This window comes from Fusarium proliferatum (assembly GCF_900067095.1).
Source record: "Fusarium proliferatum ET1 genome assembly, contig: FPRO_scaffold010, whole genome shotgun sequence".
Classification (NCBI taxonomy): Eukaryota; Fungi; Ascomycota; class Sordariomycetes; order Hypocreales; family Nectriaceae; genus Fusarium; species Fusarium proliferatum.
In genome coordinates this window covers 1,450,000-1,468,189 of record NW_022194799.1, presented here as the reverse complement: position 1 = coordinate 1,468,189, position 18,190 = coordinate 1,450,000, and the positions used below count along the sequence as shown (strand labels likewise).

Genomic DNA, 18,190 nt, shown 5'->3' with positions numbered 1-18,190 from the left:
GAATTACCTGTTGCCAAACGTTGTGACTTTTTTGAGAGGGGCAGACGAAGCAGACCAAAATTTAATGAGTGACAAGTGCGTGCGAGACAGACATGTCGTACGCCTTTTAGACTGGACATGTCACGAGAACAATATTTAAGAGTCTAAAGATTCGCCACCGAAAAGAAAGCCCTGGAGTACGGATACAGTGGTTGCCCGCAGCATTGCCCCGCCTAAATTGGTAGCCCAACCCACCTACTCGCACGCTTCAACCTGGCCTGACCATATAGTCTAGGCGTGCGTTCGATCCTCTCTGCCTTGCTTGTTTGATAGTGTGTGTGCGCGTGCGTGCTTGAGAGAGTGACCGAGACCACGGAAATTTAGTCAGTAGGTTGCCTCGTTCGTCTGGCACAGTTTTGTAACGTTATCTTTTTTTGGGCTTTGGTACTTTGTTTCCGCCTAGGTTGCCCCCAAAAATTCCATAAATAAGGAACGTTTAGCCCCGCCAACCTTGACGACTGCATCTCGAGTTTCACCCAACAAGACAACCGCTGAGATGCCGCCCAAGAAGAAGGGAAACAAGAAGAACCAGCAGGACGATTGGGAGGCCGAGCTGGGCGAGAGTATTGCCCCACCTGCCAATGCCAACGGTACCGATGGCGACGCCAACCCCAACGACGACGACGATGATGGCGGTGCCGGTGGCCTGATGGCTACTCTGCGCAAGAACAAGGAGAAGCGCAAGAAGAAGGGTATCGTCGAGCCTGAACCCGAACCCGAACCCGAATCTGAGGCCCCAGCTGCCCAAGAGCCCCCCGCCCAAGCCCCCGTCGAGGCCAACATCGACGATGAGTTTGCTCTACCCGAGAAGAAGAGCAAGGGTGGCAAGCAGAACAAGCAAGCTGCCAAGAAGCCCGAGCCTTCTGCTGCTGCTGACGATGCCGCCGATGGTGGCCGTATTCTGACCAAGGCCGAGAAGGAGAAGCTCAAGAAGGAGCGTGAGAAGCAGCGAAAGAAGGAGCAGGTACGTTACAGCTAGACCATGGACATAGCATGGTTCTATTCTACCTAAATACAGCCTGCTAACAACCCGACCCCGCAATAGGCCGCTGCGAAGAAGAAGGGTGGCGCTGCACCAAAGGCTGCCCCTGAGGTGAAGGAGAAGCAGGAGATTGCCCCTGTTGAGGCTGCTCCCGCTCCTGAGCCCGCCGCGGGAGGCAAGAAGAAGAAGCTCCCCGCCCACCTTGCTCTGCTCCAGAAGCAGCAGGAGGAACTCAAGCGCCAACGAGAAGAAGCTGCCAAAGCCGAAGCCGAAGCGAAGGCCCAGGCCGAAGAAGACGAGCGCCTAGCTGCTGAGGAAGAAAAGCGACGCGAGGAGGCCAAGGCCATCAAGAAACAGAAGGAGAGGGAGAGAATCGAGCAACTCAAGAAGGAGGGTAAGTATCTCACAAAGGCCCAAAAGGAAGAGAAGGCCCGAAATGAGCGAAAGCTTCAGCAGATGCTGGCTGCCGGTATTCAAGTTGGACCTGCAGGCGAGCCCAGTGAGAAGAAGTCCAAGCCTGCGGACAACAGGAGAAAGAAGGGCCGCGCCCAACAAAAGGTATACCTTGTGATAAAAGACACCGAGAGATCAGGATTCGCTAACCCCAGGCAGATCGATGAGGAGAAGGCTCTCGCAGAAGCTGCTGAGCGAGCTCGACAAGAAGCTGAGAAGGCTTTGAAGGAAGCTGAAGAGAAGGCTGCCCGTGAGAAGGCCGAGGCCGAGGCCAAGGCTGCTGCCGAAAAGAAGGGTGCCGAGAGTGATGTGGAGGATGATTGGGAGGCTGCTGCTGCTTCTGACGGCGATGTCAAGGACAGCTGGGATGCCGATTCTGACGATGAGGCCGAAAAGGCCAACGGCACATCGGAAGCCAAGGCTGAAGAAGAGTCTGAAGACGAATCCGAGGAGGAGTCTTCCGATGATGAGGCTGCCACAGCTGCACAATTGGCGGAGGAGAAGCGGAAGCGAGAGGCTGCTGAGCGCCGTGAAAAGGCTCACCAGGCCGCCCTTGCTGCCCGATCCAAGGATAACCTGCGATCTCCTATTTGCTGTATTCTGGGCCACGTCGATACTGGAAAGACAAAGCTCCTGGACAAGGTCCGTCAAACTAATGTCCAAGAAGGTGAAGCTGGTGGTATTACACAACAGATCGGTGCCACGTACTTCCCTGTTGAAGCCATCCGACAAAAGACGGCTGTTGTCAACCCTGACGGCAAGTTCGAGTTCAAGGTCCCCGGTCTTCTCATCATCGACACACCTGGTCACGAGTCCTTCTCTAACCTCCGATCTCGTGGTTCTTCGCTCTGTAACATTGCCATCTTGGTTGTCGATATCATGCACGGTCTCGAGCCTCAGACACTCGAGTCTATGCGCATGCTGAGAGAGCGCAAGACTCCATTCATCGTCGCCCTCAACAAGATCGATCGTCTCTACGGCTGGAAGCAGGTTGCCAACAACGGTTTCCAGGACAGTTTGGCTCTCCAGAGCAAGGCTGTCCGCAACGAATTTGAGACCCGCCTCGAAAAGACCAAGATTGCCTTCGCTGAGCAGGGTTTCAACTCCGAGCTCTTCTACGAGAACAAATCCATGTCAAAGTACGTCTCGCTTGTGCCCACTTCGGCACACACTGGCGAGGGTGTCCCTGACATGTTGAAGCTCATTGTCCAGCTCACTCAAGAGCGTATGGTTGGCTCTCTCATGTATCTCTCTGAGGTCCAGGCCACTGTGCTCGAAGTTAAGGCTATTGAGGGTTTCGGTATGACCATCGATGTAGTCCTGTCCAACGGTATCTTGCGAGAAGGTGATCGCATTGTGCTGTGCGGTACAGAAGGGGCTATCAAGACAAATATCAGAGCACTGCTTACACCAGCACCCATGAAGGAATTGCGTCTCAAGTCCGCCTATGTACACAATAAGGAGGTCAAGGCTGCCCTAGGTGTCAAGATCAGCGCCCCTGGTCTCGAGGGTGCCATCGCTGGCTCACGCCTGATGGTTGTTGGTCCCGATGACGACGAAGACGATATTGAGGATGAGGTTGAGTCCGATCTTGCTGTCCTCTTCAACCGTGTCGAGAAAACTGGTCGCGGTGTCAGTGTCCAAGCGTCGACTCTTGGTTCGCTCGAGGCTCTGCTCGATTTCCTCAAGGACTGCAAGATTCCCGTTGCCAATGTTGGTATCGGCCCCGTTTACAAGCGTGATGTCCTGCAGTGCGGTGTTATGTTGGAGAAGGCACCAGACTATGCCATCATGCTCTGTTTCGATGTCAAGGTCGACAAGGAAGCACAGCAGTATGCAGAGGACAATGGCATCAAGATCTTTACAGCTGATATTATTTATCATCTGTTCGATGCCTTCACCAAGCATATGGACGAGCAACTCGAGAAGAAGAAGGAAGAGTCCAAGATGCTTGCTGTCTTCCCTTGTGTACTGAAGCCCGTCAAGGTCTTCAACAAGAACGACCCCATTGTTATTGGCGTTGATGTCACTGAGGGTCAGCTCCGAATCAACTGTCCTGTCGCCGCTGTCAGGAATAACCCTACAACCGGTGCCAAGGAGATCGTCAAACTGGGCAGAGTGTATGTTTCTAGATCCTCTCCTCCCTCAAGAACCCCTATTAACAGTCTTATAGTACATCAATTGAGCGAGAGCACAAGCAAATTCCCGTGTGTAAGCGAAAGGAGCCTTCTGTCGCTATCAAGATCGAGATGGGTGGCAACCAGCCCATGTACGGCCGCCATCTGGAAGAAGACGAGACCCTTTATAGTTTGATATCTCGAGCCAGTATCGACACCCTCAAGGAATACTACAGAAAGGAGGTCAGCAACGATGAGTGGCAGCTCATCATCAAGCTCAAGCCCTTATTCGACATTTCATAAGTAGCCAAGATTACAAAAAGTTAAGAACATGGGTGGTGTGAAGCTTCTACCTCATCAATCGCGCCGGGAGCTTGGCTATATCCTGTCCTGGAGGCGAAACTCAATGTTTCGATAACATGCTGACAGGACATCAGGTTGCAGCCAGTTCCCTTTGCGTGGAGAACAGTACGAGAAATACAATGCATATCAAAAAGAAGAGAATAGGAAAAGAAATTGCATCAACTTGTTTGGAGGAATTGTGTACGGTGCTGATTTACATTTTTGGGCAGTAAAAAAAGATTGAAGAGACGTGAGTTGAAGGGCAAGGGACACCCTCAAGGCAACGTAGTCGTATAGAGTAGGGCTCTTTATTAACGAGGGCTGAAATGACTGGATCTCATGTTTGCTGTTGCTACGTCACGAGTGTGAACTGGATCAACGACACCTGCTAGGTATTCAGTCTGATATGCCCTCAGCAGACGCTCGCTTCCAACTCATCACGATAACACACTTGAATAGTGACGGAAGAAACTGAACCAAACTGGAGTGTATGGATCCTAACTACTAACTTAAAAGTAAAAAAGTGGTCTAACGTTCGGGTAACATATCCGTCATGATGATCCGGGCCCCTTTCTTCCAACAAAACAAACAAAGCCGTTTGCAACCATATCGCATGTTCTATTTCTCCTTCTCCCAAACCCGGTGCCCTTTCTTTTTTCAACATCCGTAATCTTTTTAAGCGTCATTCATCTCATCGCATATCATGCAAGCATCACACACGCAGAGCCCACCGAGCATGCATCTGCAGTGTTGAAATTCCCTCCCTTTGTTTATAATTTACTGCGGGTCGGCAGAGCCCTCGGTCTCCTGTTGCGGAGCGTCGGCATCCTTCATCTCTTGGTCTGCATTGACTTTCTCGGCTTCCGCAGCCTTGCGAGCATCCTCCTCAGCCTTCTTCGCAGCCCGTTCGGCCTCGGCTTTCTCCAGAGCGGCTTGTCGTTCAGCCTCGACTTTCTCAAAGTGACGCTGGACAATGGGACCAGCCATGGCGCGGATCTCGTCAATCTTGGCGACATACACACCCTTTGTGGTATCATCACCCTCCTCGTACAGCCAATCCTAGAATTGCTATTAGTATGAATCTTCGAGCTATCAGGGAACTTGTGAACATACCTCTGTGGCCTCAAGCTTGGCCTTGATGGTCTGCTTCTCCTCTTCGCTGGCAAACTCAGAGTACTGCTCGTCGAGCTTGGCACGGAGGTCGTAGATGTAAGCCTCGAGCTCGTTCTTCTTCTCCTCGGTATCGGCAACAAGCTTGTCCTCCATAACCATGGCAGCCTCCTTCTCGAGAAGGCTGGCCTTGGTGGAGTCGTCAAGAGAGGCACTGCCTGTGGAGATGGGCAGGTCACCCTTGCGGACCTGCTTCTTCACCTTGCGAGTCTTCTTGGGGGCATCCTTATCGGTATCCATGGCCTTTTGGGAAACGAATGTTAGCGATCGGGGTTCATAATTCGATTCTTCTAAATGTTCTGGAACAGCGAAAGCGGGACGAGACGAGTCGGTTTCTTCATCATCATCGAGTCGCGGGCGCTTTGCAGGATATGCTCGGCTATCATCTCCAACGGATGCGGACGATGAAGAGGCCGAGTCCTGATCTTGGACATGGGGGGAATCATTGGGCGCCATAAACGGCTCGGACAAACTCACATCGGGATCCTCGTTAACCTCCTCCTCAACCTCCTCCTCCTCGACGTAGTAACCAGTCTCGACGTTCAGGACGCCGTGGATGTTGACACGGGCCTTGAGTTTGCAAATCATGAAGTCGTCCTTACCATCGGCCTTAACGTTCTTGACAGAGAAACGGCCAATCCAGGGGTTAGTCTTGCCGGGGAGTAGCTCAGGCTGGGCATATCGGGCCTCGAGATCGAAGGGCTGTTTTCGATAGAAAGTAAGGATCTTGGTCGAGGGCATGACGTTGCCCTTGTTGAAGACAGTCAGGCTGGTGTCCTCATCAGGAATATCGGGGGCCTTCTCCCAGGCGAACTCGATGGGGTAGCTGATGATGTCCTGGACGGAGAAGTCTCGGACACGGAAGACAGGGGAGAGAATGGCACAGCTGAAGGCAGAACCACGGGCAAGAGCCTCGTCGGCGTTAAGAGTAAAGGAGAGAGGCTTTCCAAAGAACTCCTGGATGCGCTCCTTAAGAGCGGGGACACGGGAACCACCACCAACGACCTCGATAACATCGATATCGTCCTTGGTGAGCTTAGCCTGGGCAAGGGCCTCCTCGAGGGGAAGGTGGGTTCGGGCAAGGAGAGGCTCGATCATGGCCTCGAACTCCTGGCGAGTGATCATGGCAGAAGCATCAATGTCGTTCATGAGAGACTCAATGTTGACAGGAGCTTGTTGGTTGGCAGAGAGAATCTTCTTGGTCTTCTCAGCGGCGGCGATGGTACGGGCAAGGGCACGGCCGTGGGTCATGATGTCAACCTTATATTTGCCCTTGAACTCCTTGGCGAGGTGGTCAACCAGAGCGCGATCGAAGTCACGACCACCGAAGTCCTTGTCCCAGGTTGTGGCCTTGACAGCGAGCTCACCCTTCTTGAACTCAACAATGGAGACAGTGTAGCTGCTGTGGCCGATATCGACGAAGCAGACACGGCGGGGAGCCTCCTCAGGGGCAGGCAGGTCGAGCTTTGTGATGCCCCAGCCAAGAGCGGCGGCTGTGCCGTCGTTGATGAGACGGAGAACACGGAGTCCAGCAATCTCGGCAGCGTCGATAAGAGCACGGCGCTGGACATCAGTGAACCAAGGAGGGACACTCAGGCAGACGTCTTGAACAGGCAGCTTGAGCTCGGCTCCAGCGGTCTGCTTGATCTTGCTCAAGTACATAGCGACCAGCTGAGTGGCTGTGAACTTCTCCTTCTTGCCCAGGTAGTTGACTTCAGCACCGACCTGGCCATTGCAGTCGGCCAGAGGAGCGGTCACATATTGCTGCTCAATCTGAATATCGGGGTCGTTGAATTGTCGGCCAGCAAGACGCTTGAGGGAGCTGACAGTGTTCTTGAGGTTGGAGATTTCCTGGGTCTTGGCGGCCTCTCCAAGGTAACGAGACTTGGGTCCGAATCCTACTAGGGAACTTGGGAATAGAATTGTCAGTATATATGTGTCTGATAAAGGAATGTGGTGGAGGGTTATTTGACCGCACGCGACAAGCAACGGGGTCAAACAAGAGGTATAAACATACGGAGTTGCTCGGTTTGAAACTTCATTGGTGACCTGTACAAGACAAACGAAGTCAGTTATGGGGAGCCCTTGCAGTTGTCCATCAATCCCGTGAGAAGTGTAGGAGCGACGAGGAAGAAGGTATGGAGGGGCAGGGCAGTCGACTGGGATAGATGGCGGGGGGGTTATGAGGGTTTACGCACAACATCGACACCGCGGTTTCGAGCAACGGCGATGACAGTCTTGAGGGTTCCGAAATCGATACCTATACAAAGGAAAGCGATCAGTCAGTTTTGGTGTTGTTCAAAGTTGGGTTGCTCCTTGTGAGGAATAGCGATTGGCCGAGCACCGCCAGCAAGGAAAAAAAAGTGAGTACTCGGAGGGCGTCACTTACCAACGACACTCATGATTTCGACGGGTGGGGTTTGCCCCGAGACACGGTATTAAAGTAAAAAGAGGAAGGGGGATGTAAAGTTGAGCGATGCGCGGGAAAGCTCAAAAGAGAAGAAGGAAAGCGATCACAAAAAGGCGGGAGATAGAGGGAGGATCGTGAGAATGGATAAGATAGAAAGAGTATGGAGGGGAAGAGTAAAGGTTGGTAGGGTATGAATGGCTAAGGTAAGGTTGGTTTGGTTGGGCGGCGGTTGTTTATGGCCTGGCCTGGTCCGCTGGCGCTGGGTCAATTTTTTTTTTGGTGGAGGGGCAGCGAATGGGGGATCCCGTTCAACGGGCTGCACTGTACTGAAATTTTCAATGGTTCAGTAGCTACAGGGAAGTGCCACTGTATCCAGTACCTGCGGGTCGATGTACGATGTGGCGGACCTGCAGTCAGAGCGATGATGTAAACCAAGTATACACTACTTGAAAGCCTTTCGCGATTCGATTCTTTTCTTTAAGCTGTTTCTAGAAGATGCGAAGTTTCGTTTCTTCAAAAAGAGTTTAGAAATGTCTTCCGAAAAAGATGTCCTTCGACTTTTTATAGCCATGATAGGTCTATCTGGTGAGGATAAACCAGCGCAATATCTCGCTTGTGGTCACGTTGGACAGTCAACTAGACTTAGCAGACCCTAGAAACGACGATAGATTTCTGTGCGATTCTGTCGCCAGATCCAACAGCTCCGAGCTCTGTACGCAATCAAATTGCCTTACAGTGGATATCAGGGATTTAAAGCAGATACAGAATCTCCACAAAAAAAGAAACGCAAGGCACCAGCATCAGCCACGACATTACATACATGGTATGATACATCACAGCAACTACTAAGGTACTCGGACCTAGGTACTATAGTAGGTAGGCAGGTAGTGAGTGATACCCTTGACTCGAGCCTTGGCCTCAGGGAGCAAGAAAACACTGGCTGGACCTTAATAGAGGATGTCAAAATAAACTTAGGTAGTTAAGAGTCCTCCAAGTTTAGACTAGATGTACCTAAGGATTTTTATCACTCAGGGTCAAGGTCTTGAGTTTTCTTTCCTCCCCTAGCTTGGATGAAGCAAGCAAAGATGGTGAATGCCTTTCCCCCCTCCCCTGTTATCTTACCAGGACAAAGTACACCTCAGCAAGTACAAATTGAGTTGTCATGCCCCTCCCCCGCTAACAAGGCAGACACAAAGCTTTGTTAATGGAGGGGCACAAACAGTACAGAAAACCCCCTCTAAACGGGTGAGAGCCACTCTGATAACGATAAAGCAAGCAGCAAGTAATAATATGGAAGTCTTCTATCCATGGATTAATTCCTCGCTACCTACTAGACCTAAGCTCCTTTAGTCTAGTTAGGTATTCAACATGGCAAACTTGACTATTCCATCACATTGAATCCCAGCGCACTCCTAACCCCAAACTGACGACACAAGAATATCTCCATCAAGAATATTGAAGGAATTTCGAGACTACTTAATTTGGTCGAGCTCAATAATACATACCACCACCTTGAACCGGGGCTAACCTCCGGGTGTGACTAAAGACTACATTTGCATGATCTTGACACAGTCAAACAAACCGTGCCAAGCTGTTCGAAACTAATATCATGCACTTTTCACTCTTGTGCTCCGCCAACTTGGAAATGAATTTTCAGGTGATCGACTGGAATGGACTGGACTAACTCACCGACAAAACCTTCATTTATTTCCCCGGAACACCGAACCGACAATTTGTCCATGAATTAACAGGAGTAACCTCATGTTGGTGACATTTGTTGAAATTGCATATACATCAGGACGCCACATGTCAGTGAGGCTATTCCGTTTGCTTTCGCCCTACCCCGTCCATACTGTATCCGTAGTTGGTTGTGCATAGTAAGTGACAGGGTCACTTGGAGCATTCGACCCCGGTCAACGAACGACCTGCCTGACCTTCACTGTCTTCATCTCTCTTGTGCTGTCATGATAGCCCATGCAGCTCCAGAATTGCGGGGTAGATGTGGGCTTCACCATGTTTGGATCGACAGCCATCCAACGCAAAACCTGCTGTTCGTTGTTCGAGATAGCTTCACTTTTTATACTAGATATGTATAGTCTGAGAATGATGAACCACACAAGCAACTGGCTCAACTTAAGCAATATAAACACTGGCTTGATCCGGGTATAACCCATTGCCTTATTCTAACGGCTTTTCTTCAGCCTCCCTCTCGTCATTCGACTAGCAAACGACATGTTTGATCCAAGCCTTGTTTGTTTCCCTTCAAGGCTGGTACCAATGCTTCTCTCCGTAGAATTTCGACGACGAGATTCAACTGGCTCATCTTGGGCGACCTGATTGTATTCGATAGGACTTCGGGAAGTGGTCATATCTCCCGAAATTTCAGCACGCCTCATAGGTGAAGCCGAGAAGCCGTGGCTAGACTGGATGCCCTCCAAATCCCTCACTTGAGAAGCTCTGTCCTGTATTTGTTGTGCAATCTCATACTTTCGAATGTTTTCCTCATCCATCAGGAGCTTCATTCTTCCCTGTGTTCCAACTCCGAGATCCGCACACTCTTGAGGCTTCGAAAACACGTGGGATGTTGCTTTCCCCATTTCAATATCCTCTGTGCTGGTATCGATCTCATCTGGATGAGCATATGTTCCTGATGCTGTCTTCTGACGTGCTGAGAACCTGCCATCAATCTTGTCTGGTGGTCGCACCACGCTTCGAGTTCGTCCGAGTTCGCTGGTTGCGGTCGACTTACGATTCGAGGGAGCCGTACGTGCTTCGTGTGCCGCTTTAAACGTCTCGGGGACCACGTTTAGTTCGTCTCCCTGTTCCTCAGCTTGTTCCACTGCTTCTCTTGCTGTTGTGTGAGCGTCCGCCGCCGCCGCATCGGCTCGTGGCCCGCCCCAAGTTCGCTGCCCTGCTGTGAATATACCGTAAACCATATACAGCCAGTTGTAGAACGGATTAAGAATAAACATGAGCGGGTAGAGCCAGATTTTGAATCGGCGGAGCTTGGCTCCAAAATACAGCATCAGCAGCCAATTCAGCCCCAGGGAAACAGCAATAAACCCCACAGGAAGGTCGTCCACTTTCTTGACTGTAGTTATCAGGGCCAAAACCATGATGAAGAATAGTAATGCTGTTGTTCGGATGGTATTCTGCATAAAACGGACCAATATGAGAACGGGGTAGCGCTTCCACAGGCGCCAGTCTGTCAACATACAGACCTCGTTTGTGATGAAGCCTAGAAACCATCGGCGCCGCTGCTTAACCAGGGACCGATATGTTTGCACAGCTTCGGTTTTGCAAAAGGCCGATGTGCACATCTGGATCTGGTACCGCTTCCTGGCTCCAATCATGAATAGATGGGTTAACCAGCGATCTTCTCCCAAGTGACACTTAGCAAAATCGAACAGGTCTTCACAGTGCTCTGTTTTGTTTACAAAATAATATTTGGCCATTCTTCGAAAAGCTGAGAAGCGCAGCATCGTCAACGCTCCCGGGAGACAAGTGACGGAACCACAGCCAGATTCGACGGTTCGTTCAAACAACTGTCCATGTATGTATTCCATGTCTTGTAGCAGAGTAATGATGCTATGTTTTTTCGTCGTCGATGTAATGACGCCTGTCATAGCCAGCATGTCTCTAGAATTGCCAGGGCTGAGCTCCATGTCGTAGACAAAGTTTTGTAGGCATACCTTGTCTAGGATACAGTCGGAGTCAATAAACAGAATGAATAGATTGTCGTTCCGCTTGAGATACTCCTCGTACACTCGGTCGATGAGCTTGAAGGTTACTTTCTGGCAGTGGCGTTTTCCTCCATGCTCAAAGCGTGAAATGGTTACACGTGCAGACCGATATGTGACATCAATACTCGTGGGGTATGTCTCCATCTTCATGGACACACCAAGCTTATCGATAGTGCTGAGGTACAGTTCGTCCTCCTCCTCCCCGTCGAAGGACAAGAAAACATGGATACAGGCGGGTGGGTAATCGCATTCGACAACTGAGTTGACAGCTTTGAGGAGAACCTCGGGTTCCTCTCTGTAACAAGGCATGACTATGACGACCTTTGGAGCAGTAACATCATCGAGCACCTGTTTCATACGCTTCGTTCGACCGAGTTGATTTGTGACGACTTGGTAGATACAGAACAACCATGGCACTGTCAGGAGGATCGCGAAGGCCCAGAATGCAAACCACTGGAGAAAAGACACCATCTCTTTCGGCCACAACTTTGTAACAGTATCCGGAAGTGGCAGCGTCACCACCATGATTGGGAGGAATATGACCCTAGACTTGATATTAGCTAAAGCCATGTTGTATTATGTTACGGGATGGGGCACGGCTTACCGGAGGAGAACAAAGACAGTGCCAACAATGATGCATAAGACATTAATGGACCAATGTTCTGCCTTCTGAAAGACTTTGACGAGACAGTAGACGAACGCTGCCAGCCAGAGAAACCACTCGAGGCATGCCATCAAAAGCACGATGCCGACTATACTGGTGTATATAACCTGGAATGATCAAGTTAGTGCACATGACGGAGAATAACACTGCAGAATGCCAACTCACGTTTTGCAACGGCCAGTCCTTCAGTAGGGCCATGATTGCAGAGCGGCATTACCTCCTCGTTTGACAGCAGTCGGCAGGCAACGGAGAGACAGAGTCAGTGAAACAGATGGAAACAGTTCGTAAACTCGACCTGGCGCACGGCGACCACTCCCCAAAGATTCGTGTGCTGGGAGCCGTGCTGGACAGTGGCCATGGGAGACAGGAGTCAAAGAAGCACGGGGCAGTGCTCAGAAAGGGGCCGTCTCTTAGGTTGGAGGCACTGCCTTGAGGTAAACTCCCGGCGGGTGCCCGCAGAATATTGCGAGGCTTAGATGAGTCAAACTTGGTGACACAAGCCAAAACGATTAGGAATGAAGTTGAAGGAGAGCAAGTACCATGAATATCAGAGGAAACTGCCTTCGGAAGCTGCATAAGAGGGAAGGTGCGAAGAAGATGCTGAGAACGGAAGAAACATAGAATGCAAAGATGTTCAGATCCCCGTGGGAATTCAAGGCAGGATTGTCCATCTAAAGGTCATCAAGAACTGGGTGCCATCCCAACCTCGTCACAGTTACACATGATCTATTGCCTGTCAAAAGGTGGACTAATAAGCATTGGTCGATCTGGAAACGAACAAACACGCACAAACCAGTATCAGCGTTAGCATTTCCACTCTTGATTAACTCAATGCGTCCGCCAGGTCCAATGCTCTCTAGCATCAAGTTCAGTATTTCAATCTCAAGCTACAGCGTACTGATAACCGGCAACCGGGTAGGGATTCAAATGCCTTCCTTAGCTATTCATCTGCTCAAGGCATGTTGGGCGTCTAAACATCCTCAACTCCAGGCGACGCATGCGCTTCTGGTGTGCCTTGTCCCTTTCATTTCCTGGCAAACACGTTGCTGCGTCGCGCGCGTGCGACAGGGTCGCTTTCCGACGTCCAGGCTTATACCACGGAAGCTATCTTACTGCTGCGAGAATACTTCAAGCAATGGAGCTAGACTGCGTGAGGCCGCAGTATTGAAGAGCACAGCTTGCATCAACGCCGAGGAGAATTCAGCTTACTGGACAGCCCTTCGCGCGACGTGCAAAGACGGCACGAATGTGGTACAAGGTTGGTTCTTGATCACAGCAGCCGTGAGCATAATTCGGAAGCGAAGAGACGGTCATCGAGTGATGATGATTTATCGTTAAGGCTGGTGGTTTCCTGATTAGAAGTCTTACCCATTTGAATATCTTTACCAGTCGACATCGCTCAGTTGGAGTTTACGAGATCTTTGGCTCTTATCCTTGTTCGATCTCTCCAACCGATTGTGGTAGAACGTCGCCGGTCGTTCGTTGCCTGAATTAATGTGTGAATATTGGTGTTGTGATGAATTTGTGTGGGTTGAGGGTCTGTACCACCATCCTGGTCTTCATTCTGCTGAAGATCATAGTTGAGCACCAAATTCTTGATGCGCTGTTGTTCCTCCCTTTCAGCCTGTTGCTGGTTCTTCATTGCAATAGCAAAGGTAGAATCGGAGGGCAGTTCGACCGTCCGTGTCTAATTCCAGGTCAGCATTTAGAGAACGGCACAAAGTGGCAATGTAAACTACCTGCTGGCGGTTGCCCTTCTTCGTCAATAAGGAGAACGCCATAGTATGGCCAGGAGGAGATTCTCCTTCGCCTCCCTCTGTTGATGTAGCCTCGCGATGTTTGGACCGAACTGGAAGTGGCACATCAAAGAGCTGCTTGCGCTCAAACTTGCGCGACTCGAGACTTTCAGCCATCATCTTGGCATACTCGCGCTCAAAATCAGCCTCATCCTCAGGGTCAACTTCCTCCTCTTGTCGAGTGACTACGATGGCTTCCTCGTCAAAGGTACTGTCGTCGTCGGAATCTTCCTCTACGTCCTGTATTACATTTGTCAATCATGGCCAAGTATTTCGCATTTAATTGACTTACCTCTGCCTCCTCTTCCTCAGAAGCACTGTCTTCGTTGTCGTCGCCATCTTCATCATTGTCCACGTTGTCATCGTCCGACGAAGCATCGCTTGTGGCATCATCCACGTCGATTCCCTTGTCAACGCCTGCCGACTTCTGGTCTTGAGCAACGGCAAGTTGGAAGGCTTTTACGGCCTCATCCAAGCTTGTGGCAAGTTTCCATTGTGGCCGAGTCAGAGCAAATGTGTCTTGAACCAAAAACTCGATATCCATTGGCAGGGACACTTTAGTGAAGATGTAATACTGCCAGAGTGTCGGTTAGAGACAACAGAAGGGGGGTGAAGGATCATACCTGGAAGAATGAAAGGAAGTAATCCAACTTCTTGCCCGCTGCTCCGCGGTTGAAGAACATGCCGCAGGTTTCCAGCATTGTAGATACAAGTCGGATGCGGAAGAAGTCATCGGGAGGATCGAGTGGAATATATTTACCAGGAATAGGTGGGCCGCCTGTAACTTCAGTCAGTTGATGGACAAGTTAGTAGTCTAGGGAACGTCTTACCATATCCGAATGTCATAATCTTGTACATGGTGTCAAAGATAACAGGATGTTCAAGCATACGGTAATTATAAAGCTCGCCAAGATACTTGACTTCGGCAATACGTCGCTGATAGAACCTATAATCATTCTGCTCGAGACCAAACGTCATAGACTCGATCACGTTATCGATAACCTTGACCACAAAGGCAGGATGGTAGCGATAGAGCGCGCTGAGCAAGATACCAAGAAGGTGAACGTTTCCATACTTGACCTTTCCAGGCTTTGAGAACACCTTCTCCAAGATGGCGACAACCTAAAACTATCAGCACTTGTTCATAAAATACTATTTCTGCTGCATACCTCTGTCTCCTCCCAGTGGAGCCTTCGAATCTGCTTCAAGATCTTGCTGTAATTTCTCTTTGTCATATCAACATAGATCATTTTGCGAACAAATAGCTCCATGGGAGTGCGTTCCTTCTGCTCGATAGCTAAACGCTCTGGTGGGTCGACGTAGTAAACAGCGTTATCGATGAGCATCCGCTCTGGTTGTCCAATATGCTGGACGGACTTCTTGCGCTGCAGAGTTTCAAGAAAACTCGTCATACGAGGAGCTGTTTCAGGGTTTCGAAGCAGATACCGGCCGCAGTTCTCAATGAGGTTGCACAAGATCTCAATGTTCATGCGTGAAAAGTCATCGAGGCTGACTTTCAGACAATGAAAGACAACATGCTCGGGCACAATGCCGAATTTTGTCAACTCAGCAAGATACCGTATGTTGCTCAGACGGACTTGTCCCAAGAAGTCCTTTTCCTTTCGTCGTTGAAGGCTTCGAAATTCCGCATCAAGGTAATCGACCAGGCCTTTTGGAACATCTGGCATATATCGACCCAAAGTCGCCACAAGGCGAGACCATGACGGGAGTAAGTCGCTACGGCCCTTTGGAACTTCCGTCAGGGCCTTCACCAGTCGGTTGCGAGAAGCCTTGGAATTCAGGAAGCAGAAATCGATAGCTGTCTGGTCTGCGATGTCCTTGTTGGTCAACTCTGGTAGACGCGCAAGCAGGGCATCGACTTGCGCTCCAATGGTTCGGTTAGCGATAGATGTGGACTGGTCATCAGCAGTCTCGGCAGTCTTGGGGGCTTCCGAGGCCTCGAATGGGTCTGCCTTCTTCCCAACTTGTTCGTCCGTGTCTGTCTTCTTCTTTTTGCCGTCCTCCAGTAAGATAGCTGGCACCTTGCCTTTAAGATCAACCAGATTTTCGTAAAAGCGTCGCTCATCTTCATCCTCCCAGATTCCGGCACCATCTCCCATGGAACGAAGATAATCGCCAGTTTTGACGAGACCGATAGACCCGTTGGAAGCGGCGAATGAATCATCTGAGTCTTTGAGGTCCGGCATTTCGGCCCCAATTGCGTCCGCAATAACCTGTGCGTTGGAGACGAGGCGTTCTTGAGCCTTGACCTGCTTCTCATAGTTCGCCTGTCGGTCTTCAAAGACTTCACCAGACTTCACATATACTTCGGCATTACGTCGAGCTTGCGACTGTATCGACTTCTGATCCCGAGTGATGTGGCCCTTAACATCATCAAAATACTTCTTCAATATGCTTCTGAATCGATCACGCATTTCGGGTTCGGTAAAAGGCTGATCTGCGTCAGGAGACGCCTCATTTCCACCATTGCCATCCTCGGCTTCGTTTCCTTCAGTAGTGCCATCTTCCTCTACTGTCTTTCGGCCATCAGCGCCTGTTGGTTTTACCCCAAGGATATCCCAGCTGAATGACTTGACAAAGATGACAAGAAGCGGAAGGTTGGCATGTTCGCGGTCGTGACCAAGCAAATCCTTAAGTACTTCGAGAGGGAACGGTTCCGCGCCGGTGCCTTTGTTCGTTCGGGTCTTCAGTTCGGGAATCTTGCCTGCGGCTCCTTTTGTTGCATCGTCGGGCTTGCTGACATCATCAAGGGTCCTGATGACGCCAACAAGCCACAACTCGGTCACTACACGAAGCAGTGCGCGTTGTCTTGTGATGCGCTCCTTCTCTTCTTTCTCACGAACCTCTAGTGCCAGAGCTTTGAGTATACCCTTATCCGGAGTTGCCATCCCTTTTCCGAGAAGCCAAGCTAAGTATTCCGTAAACTCGTGAGGACCAAATCGCTGATGGAGAGCACTGACAATCTCCACGCCGGCCTCGATCTCGCCAGGCGACTTGAGTCGGCATAGCCCCTCATAGCAAGCAGATATGATCTCGGAAAGGTACTTGTGTAGGCTCAAAGTTCGGATTTCCTGAAGGAAGGTACTGAGGGTAGCGGCGGTGATGGCTGTTCGCAGTCGTTTAATGAAAGCGGTATTCTTCTTGAGAGACGAATCGAGAGTCTTTGCAACAGGGAACAAGTCTACGACAGGAGTTGTTAATAGAAGATGGCGGGGGAGTGGTGGGGTAGACAGATGATTCATACTAGATTCGCCATCCCAGGCCTTTTCGTTCAAAGTGCGCAGTTCGCCTAGAGAGATAATTAGCTACTATACAAAGTAAGAAGGGTGGTGAGAGATTATACGCTTCCTTGCGCGATCCATGGCGGGTCACGGTATGATTGGAGGCGATTCGCGACCTGGTAAATGTTCTAGATCGAATGTGAGATGGGTGGAGGCGGCGCTACATTCAGCGCAGACTGCCTGCTAAGGGATATATTTCCCCAGAAATTGATGCTGTAGATAAGGCAACAGAGCCGACATGGGTGCGTCCGTCAAGCCAGGACGGGGGATATGCGATGTGGCAGGGCTGATACGCCAGGGCAGTCAGTGTCTGTTTGAGGTTTTGCTGTTACCTGATTTTGAAGTCGACAGCGATGAACGGTAAGGTACAGACTATACCTAAGGGTGGAGGTGCAGGTGCCCAGGGTGGGGTCAAGTTTCGCCTGCCACCAAAGTCATATTGGTATACTCCGTACCTACTAGGTAAGGTAGCCTAAGCCTGGTATATAATGGAAGCTTTGATTTCTACCCCATGTAAGTCAGGATCAGTAGGTACATTTGAATGAGGACTCTAAGATACCTCTACTGAACTCACAATTAATTTCCAGTCACAAGATAGGTAGGTAGGTATTTAAGGTAACACAAGACTTTGAGGTTTGGGCAATTACCAAAGCTAACGCCGCACTAAAAGCGTACTCAGAGTTAGGATTCAGTCATCGCATCGCGATTTTATTGAGAGTTGCAGACTATGAGACATATGATTGGGAAACTAAATATTATTGTAGATTGATAATGGACCCTACCGGGTGGTGATCAGCTCTAGGTTAGGCTACTCGTCTATGTGTAAACAGCATATACCTAAGTACAAGTGCCGCGCTGTCGGGCTACTGTAGTCGTTATTGCCGGGTTTCCAGTGTTGAACCAAGTGCCGGAACAATGTTCTAGCGTCTGTCCTCCATGAAGGCCTTGATTCGATCTTGGAGCTTACACCCATATGAGATCGAGTACCAAACGTTATCGGCGTATCTGAAAATGGAAAACCATCCGAAACTCACAAATACATTATTTTGGTTCTTTAAGGTATCATAAGCCATTGATTCAGCAAACAATTCCAGCCCATGCAGAATATAACATCATATCATTCAAGACAACTTAGACATCCATATCAGTTCCTGTTTCATCATAATCCTTCA

General features: G+C 50.0%; 4 protein-coding genes across 4 annotated transcripts; 1 reads left to right on the top strand and 3 right to left on the bottom strand.

Moving 5' to 3' along the window:
* Positions 1-535: 535 nt before the first annotated feature.
* FPRO_11931 (putative FUN12-general translation factor eIF2 homolog) lies at positions 536-3,894 on the top strand (the record flags this gene model as incomplete). The annotated part of the gene is made up of 4 exons (XM_031221460.1): positions 536-1,003; positions 1,085-1,579; positions 1,634-3,594; positions 3,648-3,894. The coding sequence occupies 4 exons, from the start codon at positions 536-538 to the stop codon at positions 3,892-3,894; spliced, it is 3,171 nt and encodes a 1,056-aa protein (XP_031087016.1).
* An 816-nt stretch (positions 3,895-4,710) lies between these two features.
* On the bottom strand, positions 4,711-7,505 carry FPRO_11930 (putative heat shock protein Hsp88; the record flags this gene model as incomplete). The annotated part of the gene is made up of 6 exons (XM_031221457.1): positions 4,711-4,992; positions 5,047-5,346; positions 5,581-7,012; positions 7,121-7,152; positions 7,302-7,363; positions 7,493-7,505. 6 exons carry the CDS (start codon positions 7,503-7,505, stop codon positions 4,711-4,713), a joined length of 2,121 nt encoding a protein of 706 aa, XP_031087015.1.
* A 2,191-nt stretch (positions 7,506-9,696) lies between these two features.
* FPRO_11929 (putative chitin synthase D) lies at positions 9,697-12,118 on the bottom strand (the record flags this gene model as incomplete). Its single annotated transcript, XM_031221456.1, has 3 exons — positions 9,697-11,800; positions 11,861-12,027; positions 12,086-12,118. 3 exons carry the CDS (start codon positions 12,116-12,118, stop codon positions 9,697-9,699), a joined length of 2,304 nt encoding a protein of 767 aa, XP_031087014.1.
* Positions 12,119-13,302: 1,184 nt separating this feature from the next.
* Positions 13,303-17,099, bottom strand: FPRO_11928 (related to regulator of nonsense transcripts; the record flags this gene model as incomplete). The annotated part of the gene is made up of 9 exons (XM_031221455.1): positions 13,303-13,406; positions 13,466-13,607; positions 13,660-13,956; positions 14,009-14,290; positions 14,340-14,494; positions 14,547-14,838; positions 14,886-16,918; positions 16,982-17,026; positions 17,081-17,099. The coding sequence occupies 9 exons, from the start codon at positions 17,097-17,099 to the stop codon at positions 13,303-13,305; spliced, it is 3,369 nt and encodes a 1,122-aa protein (XP_031087013.1).
* Positions 17,100-18,190: the final 1,091 nt, after the last annotated feature.